Here is a 12,002-nt window from a genome sequence, read left to right as displayed (position 1 = left end):
CTGCCTGGGCTTGGGGCAAAGAAGGTGGACATGGCCTGGGACTCGGTCCTGGCTCACGGCCACCAACCGCCCTGTCCTTCTGCCCCTCCCCCCATCCTCCCTTCATTGGTAGCCTATAGCTGCCAGGTTTAAATCTCCCAATGAGAGTTCAGGAGGGCATTTTGATGAGGGTAGCGAGGGGTCCGAGGAGCTGGCCATTCTCCTCACCCTTGAGTGCAGCAACCCACCTTTTCCCATCCTCACCGCCAAATCCCTGTGCACGCCCTTCTCAGCCTAACTACCCTGCTGTGATCCACAGAGCAAAAGGCGCCTCCTTCCTGCAAACAGTTCTCCTCCCCCTCCCCCGTTTGCCGTGTGGGAAAACAAACGGGGGGGCGGCCGAGAGGCCTCTGCAGAGGTTCAGCGCGTCTGCGTTTGCGTTTGCCGCATATCCCGGATGCTCTTCACTCCAGTCCCTCCGTGACTCTCCCTTGCGCCTCTGGTCTGTGGCCTGACCACTCCGGAGAGCCCTCTCCTGACCAGCCCGTGGGAAACAAAGCCACTCCTAAGCACCTCCTCTTCCCCCGACTTACACGCGTGGATTGTCTTTCTCCTCTCTAGAAAAAAACGGCTACGTGGAAACAGACTTTCTCTGCCTAGTTCAACGCCGGAGTTCGAGAACCTGGCCCGGCGCCCGGCTCACAGCAAGTACTCAATAAGTATTTGTCGAACGAGGGGACAGCTACTTGGTGGCAATCGAGACGGAGGAAGGAGGACTCAGCCACTGCAACTCAGCCGGACACGTGTCTGTTCCCCTCCCCCGCTGCCAATGCTTTCATTGCAAACGAAGGTTCTCGAGCAGCCAAGTTAAGAGAAGCCAAGACCTACAGGCCTGCTTTCTAGGCGCCGCCGTCAGTACTTGACTGTTCTTGCTTTATCCCGAGTCTGCTGACCTTCCACCCATCTGTCTTATTTCTGATGAATTTCCTACGAAGCCACAGATGTCGGCACACTTCATCCTAAGCGCTCAGACATCTATGTCATTTACCGTCATTCAGATCTCATGGTGCGTCTTAAAAGGCGAAATCCACGTACGATGAAATGCACAAAGCTTAAGCTGTGGTTTTTAGTAGGCTCCGGCAACTGCACACCCGCGTAACCCACACCCTGGTCAGCGTGTGGGACACGTGCGACCTCCCCAGACGGTCCCCTGGTGCCAGCCCCTGGCCAGCCCCTCCCCCACCCCAGGCTTCTTTCCACCGCAGACTCCTGCTTGTTCTGGGATGTCACGTAAACGGAGACATGAATTAGTACCCTGAGTGAGGCCACTTTCGCCCTGAGGCCCCCTCACGTAGTGGCAGTTTGTCCCTTTTAATTGCTGAGGGACACCCCATTATTTGAAAAACCAGTTTGTTCATTCTTTCTCCGCCCTCCAAGTAAAGTTGTTGTGAACCTTTGTGCTGAGGTCTCTGGGGGGATATGTGCTGTCACTGCTCTGGGGGGTGGGAGGGACGGTTGCCGGGCCCAGAACAGATCCTAGTCTGCATCTTAAGAAACTGCTGGCCTTTTCCCAAAGTGGTTATACCATGCTACGCTCCCACCAACAACGTGCTGCCACTCTGGTGGTCCCGCATCTCTGCTACTCTTTTGCAGCTTGGGGAGTGGGAAAGCTTTCTGAGGGGACCATCTGAGACCTTGCTCCCCAGCATATATCATCGGCTTGGCTCGAATAAACTCATAAAAATTAAAAAGAAAAAAAAAAACCCCAACAAACTCCTTTAGCCAATCCGATGGGTGCGTAGGAGTGTCCGATGGTGGTTTTAAGTTGGGTTTCTCTCATGACTAACGGAGCTGAGCATCTTTTCATGTGCTGTGCGTGACATTTGCGGACCTTCTGCTGCAAGGTCGACCCAGGTTGAATTTCTCCCTCTAGTGGGGAAGGGTCTTGAGGCAGCACCAAACGGGGAGCTAACTCGCGCAGACGGTGAGCCTTCTCGTAGGTAGTTGCTTCTTAGAAGTACAAGCTGGGTGGCTTCAAACAACCGAAACGTATTCTCTTACTGTTCTGGAGGCCAGAAGTCCAAAACCAAGGTACCGGCTGGGCTGTGCTTCCCATTTTGGGAGGACACCATGTAACCCATAATAGTATGGACTCAGTACCGAGCCCCCTAAGTTATGTCCAGGCTCCCCCTGGGAAGCAGCGACACCTCCTTCAGCACCAGCTCGGGGGGGCGGGCAGGCACTGTGCACGAGGTGGAACCGTCGGATCGAGGTCACAGGTAAGGAGTTCGCCCCATCCACGGGAGGAGAGGTCAAGTAACTTGGCCAAAGTGAGCCTGGGGACAGGTCAGGTCAGCTCTGCGATGGGCCTCAAGGTGGCGCCGTAGAGCAGGCGGCGGATTCCAACACCTGCCGTCGGAGACTCGTTCTTCCCGGGGGCGCATCTCCGGCTGGAACGTGCGCATCTTGTTCACGTGCAGCTCCCCAGTCAGTCGGCCTGAGGAAGCGCCACGGACGGACGCTGCCAACAAGCGCCCAGGGGCTGCTGATGGGGATCCACCGCCGCCCTGTGGGGCAACCCCGTGGACACAGAACCGGAGGCAGAGACAGACTGAAACCCAGCCAGTCTGCCGCACGGAACAGACACTGTCCATGGGAGTTGCGTGGGGGGTGGGGGTGGGGGGACTTAGGCCAGGGCCTGGGGGAAGGGAGAGCGGGCTCTGGAAGTGGAGAGAGAGTGAGGTCAAGGGTCAGCAATGGAACACCCCCCCACCCCCATCCTGGAATGTCCCCTTCAAACTCTCACCACAAGATTTTTTCCCCCACTCACTCTGTTGCCCTCTCTCTGAGTCTCTCGAAATCGTTTCCAGCCGCTCTCTCTTCCTTTAATGCTCTGGCCCTCTCCCCTCCTCCCCCTCGCCCCCGGCCCTGTGCGCTCCCGCTTGCTTGCGTTGGCTCCAGCGCGCTGCGGTTTCAGCCCCGGGCTCAGGCCCCTCCTACTCTCTTGATTCGCATCCCGGCTCTGCCATGTGCCGGCCACAGAAACTGAGCCAAATGTAAGCGCCCCCGCTGTCCCCCGGCCTCCCGACCGATTGAGAGCCTCCTTCCTGAGGCTGCCGTCAGAATCCGGAGAGATGAACGCAGCCAAGTGGCTGGCACTCAGTAAATGGTAGCCGTCGTGATTATTGTTATTCTTATTACTAATAAAAGGTAACCCACAGCTGGCCTCTCTGCAGCCGACAATTAGATACTTATCTGGAGTGTGGAATGCACGGGGGAAAATGCCCCCATCAACGAAATCGGGGCCACTCCCTGACCTGGGCTTCTGGCCAGGATCACCCACCTGAGGAGCGAGGACACCGGGTGGAGGATGCTCCAGCCTTCTGAGCCACACCCAGTGACACTTAGTCCCGGCCTCTTGGAGATCCGGAGCCAACTCTGTGCACGTCGTGGGGGGCGTGGGGGGCGTGGGGGAGGCTATGAAAACAAACAAGAGTCAGCCGCAGTCGGATTAGATTAAGTGTCGGCTTAACAAGACAGGGATTCAAAACAGTATCGGAGGTGGCCACGGGGAGCAGCAACACATGACATACACACAGCTTCCCCCTAACCCCTCAAGGACACGGTCCTTACAGGGTGTGGCTTGACAATTTTACAAGCTTATTTTTCACTCCCTTCCGACCTCAGGTGCGGAGGTTGACTATCACGAGCATCATTATCACCACGGGTTTGTACAAAAGGCTTCTTTTCTTTACCCTTTGCCCTCTCCCTCCCTCCCTCCCTCCCTCCCTCTCTTCTCAGCCCTCTTTCCTTCTTCCCACCCTCCCTCAGTCTCCCCAAATGTGTAGAGGGGTCCTTATGGGCCTGCAATTTTAATGAATGTCATTGGCGTTGGATTAGGCATCAGCTATCTTATGTCACTTTTCGACAGCACCGTGCTTTTCAGACTCGGCGGCCGTGTTGCTATGTGCATGCATCTCCGTGGTGGCACCCGCACATTTACCCAAGGATCCCCCCAGGGATGGAGACTCGATGGCTGCCAGCTCCCGGCCACCACAAAGAACACTGCCAGGCTCATCCTTGTACGTGCCCCCTCGTGGGTGTGTAAGAATGTCTTTGAGATGCATAGCCAGGAGAGAAGTGTCTGAGTCAGAGGGCGTGTGTTTATTTAATTGGATGGATTAGTGTCAGATCTTCAGAACCGGAGGTACTACACTCACCTGAGTAGCAACTAAACATCCTAATGTCTGTATGTCCCTGACCACATCTGTATGTCCCTGACCACACTGGACACTATCCAAGCCTCCAAGTGTCCTCAGCTTGATGGGTGCAAAGTGATGCCTTCTTGTGGTTTCAATTTCCAGTTCTCTGATAGCTAATGAGTTTGAATATCCCCTCATACGCTTGTCAGCTTTTGAATTCTGCTTCTGCAAATTGCCTGTTCATATCCTCTACCCATTTGCCCGTAAGGGTGTCCGTCTTTTTTCTTGTTAATTCACAGGTGCTTCTCGTATCTTATGGGTTCTAGTCCCTTGTGCATTTTGGAAATTACAAATAACGTCTCTCATTCCAACAGATGCCTATTCGTCATCCATCTTACCTTCCTTTATACCCAAACTTTTAATTTTGACATAACCAAACTAATCAATGTTTTGTCCTCCATTCTATGCCTTTTGAAGTCTTAAGAAGTCATCCTCTGTGTCAGAGATTCAAAGATATTTTCCTTGATTTTCTTCTATTACCTTTATAGTGTATCTTTCACATATTGGCCTTCCGTACATCTGGGGGTCTACCTTCACCTGTGCCGTTAGATAGGAATCTAGGTTTATTTTTCTCCACATAGTGGGCCACTTTTCCCACACCATTTACGAAGCATATCGTATTTCCCTCATTAATTTAGGTTGCTATTTTATCGTAATATGTATATATATAATATATAACGTTACGTTGAGTCCTCACGGGTCTCTTTCCGAGCTCTTTCGTCCACGTCGCTGATCCATTTGTCTGTTCTTGCATTGGCTCCATGCTTTTTTTTAATACGTTAATTTTGTTTTGCTGTATGTCTTAATATCTCGCAGGGCAGGAAGCTTATTTCTTGCATCACCGTGCAGGAAATGCACGGCCCTCTCCGCCCTTGCAGGAAATTATCTACAGACATCTGTGTGTCCCCTCCTGGTTCTGGAGCTGGCCTTCATACCGGAAAAGGCTCACACAGGAAGAGAAAGTCAAACCGACCCAGGACAATCTGCACCGTGTCTCAGCTCAGCTTTTAGTTCCTAGAAACTTCATCTTCCCTGTCATCGCTTCTGTGACAGTGTACCGAAAGCCAAGGACGAGTGCCCAGACACTGGAGGTATTGTTCTCTCTGTCTCAAGCCCAGACGTTGGGAGGCCACACCTGGAGCAGATGCTTCAGCGAGAGTACAGGCTGCTTCTTGCTTCTTCTCATGCTCCCACCTCTAATCTGTGGCTTCTGGCCTCGGGATGCAAAGCGGCTGGTCCACCTCCCGGCGCCCACGCGGCAGATGAGAAGGAGGGGACGGTTCGAACGTACGCCCTCCCTATTATCCGCAGAACGAAAACTTCCCAGGGAAATGCAGCCACTAGGTATCAGCTTACACGTTACTGCTCGCCCTGTGCCGAGTCAGACTAGTTCACCGTGCATCAGCCTCAGCCCGCTGGCCCGCACGCCTCCCTCCAGACCTGCTCGCCTGTGGGCCTAAACCTGACCCGTGATGCATCTGGGCTGTGGCATCAGCAAGAAGCAGCGTGGGGATGGAACCGGCAGGGATTCACGCTCGCTGCTTCTCCTACACTTGCCATCATAATTTCAGTAGATGTTACGTGAGCACATTCCCTTTCAAACGGCCGAGGAAACTAGAAACTATCCAAATGCCCATTCACAGGAGAACGGGTCACTAAATTGGAGGGTGTTTACACACTAGTATACGGAGCAGCAATGAGAAGGACCCATTTACGGCCACGGACAAAAATCCGGACGAACCACAGAAATATACTATTCAACGAAGCAAGCCAAATGCGAGATCATGTGCGCTTTTACTGACATAAATTTGTGATAGTCCTATAAATCTATCTAGACAAATACATTTCTGTTTCTTTATATGCAGCATAACTAAACTGGTTTTGTCTGCTTGGGGCATTTTCTAGGCTGCTGTCTGTTTCTGTTTGATTTTAAGATGTTACTTTTTTTTCTTTTTCTTTTTTTTTCTGGGAGAAGCCTATCTCCACCTCAGAGCCTTCTCTCGGTCTGCAGCGCCGGGTCCCACTTTCCTTCCTGTGGGTCTCGGCTCAAGTGTCACCTCCTCGGAAGTGTATTAGCCTATTGGATTAGTGTCTTATGGCTGCTGTCTCAAAGGGTCTCACACTTAGAGGCTTAAAACCACACGCATGTCTTCTCTTACAGTTCTGGAGACCAGACCTCCAGAACGGGGTCTCAGGAGGCTGCAATCGAGGTGTTGGCGGGCAGGGCTAGTTCCTTCTGAAGCTCCAGGGGAGACTCCATTTCTGTGCTATTTATAGGTACATGGCCCCTTTGCTTATTTCGAAACCAGCGGCTTAGCATCGTCCAGAATCTCTCTCATTCTGAGGCCTCGCCTCCCACTTATGAGCACCCATGGGATTATAATAGTCCCACCCAAATAATCCAGGGTAATCTCTTTATCTTCAGATCCCTAACTACACCTGCAAAGTTCCTTCTGCCATAGAAGGTCCTGTGTTCACAGATTCTGGGATTAGGACGAGGAGGCCGTCTTTTGGGAGGCTGGTACAGTGCCCTCCACTGCCTCCGCCACCATCCAGGACGCACGGGCCCCTCCCCCAACTGTTCCTCTCTTCCCTGGCACCCCATTTGACTCTCAGACTCCACACAGCGTGTCACGCATCTGTCTATCTCTTTACCGTCTGCCTTCCCCGACTGGAACACAAGCTTCACGAGGCAGGATGGTTTTTTTCTTTGTTTTGCCCCTGGCACCGTTCCTGGCACAGGATCGCCAGGCTCTCGGCCAAGATTTGTGAAGACGGCGAAATTCGAAATGAAAACGAAATGAACAGCAGCCTGAGTGGACCTGTTGTTTCTCGCCTCCGAAACAACCTCGCAGAGCGAGCACGGACATGCCGAGCGGGGAAGGGACTCGTTTCTGGCTTCCTGGCTGTCCGGCGAGCAAGGCGGGGGGGAGACCAAACACAGAGGCCACTTCTCCTTAGGCGTTTTATTTCTGGCCAGTCTGGGAAATGTCCCCAGGATCCAAATGGAGATCTGGGGGTCAGTCTACTGTCGAAGAAGGGAGGCCCCGGTTCCTGGAGACTCAGGGGGCCGGAGGTGAATATCCTCGACATGGGGGTGCGCAAGGAGTGTCAGGTCCCCGCAGGGCTGGGGACTCGCAGGGGGGCGGGGGACCCCGGAATGCTAGGCCCTGGGGTGACTCATGAGTTGGACCGGATGGTGTCGTGGATCCACTTGGTGAACCGGCAGAGGTTGGTGTAGACGCCGGGTCTGTTGGGCTTGGCACAGGGGAAGTCTCCCCAGGACACGAGGCCCTGCAGGAAGCCGTTGCAGACCACGGGTCCCCCGGAATCGCCCTGTGGGGAAGAAAGGGAGGCGCCAATTCTTTCTCTTCTTGTTAACACATGTTATGTCTCCATTGAGGGGAGGTAATCATTCTTACACTCCCTTGAATCTGGGACCTTTTGTGACTACTTAATGAATAGAATATTGCAAACATGATACTTTGCCAGTCATGGGCCTAGCCTTTAAGAGGACTGGCAGTTTTTAATTCTAGCTTTGACCCCAAGCCTTCATAAAAAAAAAAAAGGTTCATGTTACTCCTCTGGGCAGAGACAGAGACAGAGAGGGAGAGAGAGAGAGAGGATGTGAACATTTGACTGTGTCCAGCTCTAACTCTGAGGCTCCCTCTGACCCTGGCTACCCAGCCCCGGCCCCTTCTCTCTCTGTCTCATTGCTTCTCTGTCTTCATCTTCCTCGTACTCTCCCCTTCGGCCTGGGAGCATCATAGTCCTGCTGGACTCTCCTTCCTTCCCCTTCCTCCTTGTCCACCCATCTTTGACATCCATCCATCTTGTACTTAGGTCTCACTTCTGCCGAGAGGCAGTGCTCAGCCCCTGGAAGACAGTTGCTCAAGCTGGGCCCCTGCGAGGTTGGGGCCGAAGAATCCTTGGCTGTGAGGGGCTTTTTGAGATGTTCAGCAGCATCCCTGGCCTCGGCCCGCCAGAAGCCGGTAATCGTCCTCCTTTCTCTCCACATACCCACCCCTCAGCCCTGCACCACCATGACCGTCAAAAATATCTCCGGGCATTGCCATTCCGCCCTCTGGGGGTGCAGAACGACCCCCAGGTAAGAACCGTGAATGCGAAGGGGGCTACCTGGCCGGCCTGGCAAGCTCAGCAGCTGAAAGTAAGCACACGGCTGTTGCAATCATAAAATTATTCCTAACCGAGCAGGCCACTGCGGGAAGTCACGTCCTAAGTTCTGTATGGCAGATGAACCTTTCCCTGGAGGGGGCCCTGCCCATGGCTTTCGTGCGCCTGGGACAACACACCTGCAATGTCAGGATGCTCTCTCTTCCTGTTCTCTGGAGATAAAGCCCCTGATGCCGGGAGGAGGCGACCCCGACAGTCCTGGTCCTCAACTTTTACCTGCATAGCAGGTAAACTATTTAAGGGAGCTGTGAACGCATCGTGGGAAGGGAACGCGGACCTCTCCGCTTTATTCCGGACCCAGCCCCGGAGACTTCCACACTCTGCTGCTTCTCCTGCCTCTTTCACCTGCCCCCGGAGGATGTCACGTGACCCCCCCTTACATCCTCTCTTTTACGGGCACGAACTAAACGGCCACCCTGCCATTCCTTGGAAGGTTTTCTCAATCTGTTGAGGTTTTGCTTGCCCGTCTCGTCCTCAGCCTTGGCTCAAATAAACTCTTCAAACCTCTCCTGAGGTTTGGAGCCTCTTTGGTGGTTAGAACTAGTAACCTTGAACTAATCCAGATGCTCGACCCCTAAATCTGCATAGCCCCCTCCCATGATAATACTCATCACTCTTCCCTGTTATTTCTTATTTATGTTTATGCACAATATGAACGAGGACACAGAGACCTCATAGCAACTATAAAAAACCTAAGACCAGGCTTCATTCCCCATTCGCAGACACCATTTCAAGGCAAAAGAGATTGACCGCCCAGACCTCTAAATTTCAACTTTCTTGTGGTTTAATTTTTTCTCATGATTTTAATATCTCTAGAGAGTTTTTTGTTTTGTTTTGTTTTTTTAGAGAGTCAGTTAGTTAACTGCTCTGAGCCTTGGCTCCTTGTCTGTAAAACGGAGCTAATAATCACAACACTTACATGAGTTAATCAGCTCCCGTATGCGAGCTACTTAAAACGCTGTCCCGCAATTAGCTGCTATCATTATTATACTATTAATATTCATATTGCCGTTATTATTTCTTGCTTTGGGCGGCCACACCCTGACCCCATGCTAGGATGAGGAAGCAACTTGCAGTCTGCAAAAAAACCCCCCAAAAACAAAAAAGACAAAACGACAATAACAACGGCAAAAATACAGGGGACTAAGCTTGGCTACAGAAAGGCTAAACGGTTTAAAATGCTGGCTTTCAAATTAGATGTTTTTCTTCTGATAAAAACCTGCCCCCCATCCAGATGTGTGCGCCCCCACTGTTAAGTGAGGACAGAGTCGAAACTGGGTGACCCAGGAAGCTGTCGCGATGGTCAGCTTTGTGAAATTTGGAGAGGGAGGGTGGGGGGAGCTTTTCACAGCCATCAAGATGGGACTGGAGTGTTTGCTGTCCGAGCCCACAGCTTACTAGACGCCAATATTACTGACCCGTACCTTCTCCCAGCAGAAGTCTCCTTAATTCACATTTCCCTAGTACCCTTGGGGTTTAATTTTAGTTTCCGTCATCCTCCGTCGATGTGGCTTCCGTGAGAACACAGAGCAGCTCTTCATCGGGGATCACGGAATATGGTTGGACGTCGGCCCCCAGCCATCTCTCCAGCCTCGAATTTTACTGCTCGCCCCCAACGGTGTCCCCAAACTCGCTGGCTTCTTTCTGCTTTTTAAATCAGCCACACACCTCCCTTTGCTTTCCCTGCCCTTCGACCTTCGCCATTGGGTCTCTGCCCAGACACCACATCTGTCAGGAGGCCTTTCCAAACGCCTCCCGTCGCTTGCCAACCTAAAACCACGTTTTATTTTGTGCAGAGCCCTCACGGCTCTCCGAAATGACCCTATTTACGTAGTTTCTTTTTACCTCTTTGCTTCCCCAGCTCTCCCAACGACCTCGTAATCAATCCTTTATATTAAATACTCTCCCTCTCTTTAAACACCTAGCGTGGGTGTCTGTTTTCCTTCCTCGAGTCATCTTACTAACATTTGTCGAAACAATTTCACGCTACAGATTTCGCAGGGACGTGACACGTAACTGCCATCTGCTTGAGACCGGCCCAAATGGACAAAACCGTGATGCGATGCCTATTATGCGAAGGGAGCCTCTTTTGATTTGATTTCTTTATGCACAACCTGCTCACCCATACGAAGCCGACTTGGCCTCTGCCTCCAGATTTGTGCTGATAGAGTAGCCGCTGGCCACGTGGGTCTACTGAGCACTTGAAACACGGCAAGCCCGAATTCAGATACGCTATCAGTGTAAAAGTACTCACTGGCTTTCAAAACTGTACTATTGGGGGGGAGGGGGAAAGAACCTAAAACATCTCATTCCTAATTGTTTTACGTTAATTACGTTTTGAGACAAGGACACTCGAGATGCATTGGGTTGAATAGAATAGATGATTAAACTCGTCGACTTCATCGTTTCTTTTTTTTGACTTTGTTAAAATGTCGCTACTGGAAAGTTTTAAATTATATGTCTGCCTCGCGCGATATTTCTGTTGGACGGAACTGTTCCACGGTGAGAACATGGGTCCGAACTGATTGGGTCCCCGCTGGGCTCCCGCAGTGGGCACTGAGTGTGTGTCTGCCGAGCGGTTGGCGCCGGCTCAGTTCTTACCTGGCAGGAATCTCTGCCTGCTTCGTCACCGGCACAGAACATAGTGGCATCGATCTGTCCGGGATAGGCCTCCTTGCACTTCTCGGTGCTCAGCACAGTGATATTCAGGCACTGGAGCTCGCTGGGGAAGTTCTCTGTCAAATAGAGACGCCCGGTGAGCGGCAGAGAAAGACGGGGCGAGGCGGAATGCTCAGGGAGAGGGGGAGACGGGAGACGGGGGACGGACGCGGGCCGACATCAAGAGGGACCTGGACGCTTACCCTGGGGACTGCTGGTGGTTCCCCAGCCGGACACCAAGCAGCTGGTCCCCGCGGATGGACACCGAGAGGAGATGTTGATGGGCTTGACGTCCTGCGTCTCGTGGATTCTTCTGTTCAGTTTGATGAGCATGAGGTCGTTGGTGTGGCGGGGGTGCGAGTAGCCAGGGTGCGGGATGGTTTTGACGCCGCGGAACAGCTGCTGCCCGGATTTGTAGACGGGAGACAGGGAGTGGTGGCCGAGGCGGACTCTGACGATTCTGAGGGAGATGGTGCAGGTTACCACCGGCCCTGGTCTCTGTCCCGGTGTCCGATGCCAACCGCAGCCGAGGACTCGTCCCAACCCCGACACCACCCCCACACCATCTTCATCTCCAGCCCCGTGCCGACCCGCACCCCACACCGCGGCACCTCCAACCCCGATCTGAACCCTCTCTGTACACAGCAGCATCTGCCTTCCTCAGCCCGAACCCAGCCCCCCCCAACCCCATTCCCTCGCCCGCCTCTCCCCGCAAGCCAAGCCCTTCGCCTGCCCTCTGCCCTCCCCAGTCTGCCTCATCCTGCCCCTCATCCTCACCCTTTCGGCCAGGCCGTCGCCTCCGTGCCCCCGGCCCCGCCTGGATGGAGCACCCCCTGTCTCCGGCCCTGCCCGGATGGAGCATCCCCCCCATCCCTGACCCTGGCCCCGCCCGGGTGGAGCATCCCGCCC

At 53.2% G+C, this 12,002-nt stretch overlaps 1 protein-coding gene across 1 annotated transcript; it reads right to left on the bottom strand.

The window, feature by feature from the left end:
• Positions 1–7,200: 7,200 nt before the first annotated feature.
• On the bottom strand, positions 7,201–11,744 carry LOC102898231 (kallikrein-5). The gene is made up of 3 exons (XM_025048729.1): positions 11,297–11,744; positions 11,037–11,170; positions 7,201–7,577 (listed from the first exon to the last, which is right to left on the bottom strand). The coding sequence occupies exons 1-3, from the start codon at positions 11,742–11,744 to the stop codon at positions 7,422–7,424; spliced, it is 738 nt and encodes a 245-aa protein (XP_024904497.1). The 3' UTR covers positions 7,201–7,421.
• Positions 11,745–12,002: the final 258 nt, after the last annotated feature.

This window comes from Pteropus alecto, unplaced genomic scaffold (genome assembly GCF_000325575.1).
Source record: "Pteropus alecto unplaced genomic scaffold, ASM32557v1 scaffold41, whole genome shotgun sequence".
Lineage (NCBI taxonomy): Eukaryota > Metazoa > Chordata > Mammalia > Chiroptera > Pteropodidae > Pteropus > Pteropus alecto.
This window is presented reverse-complemented; position numbering and strand designations above follow the sequence as displayed.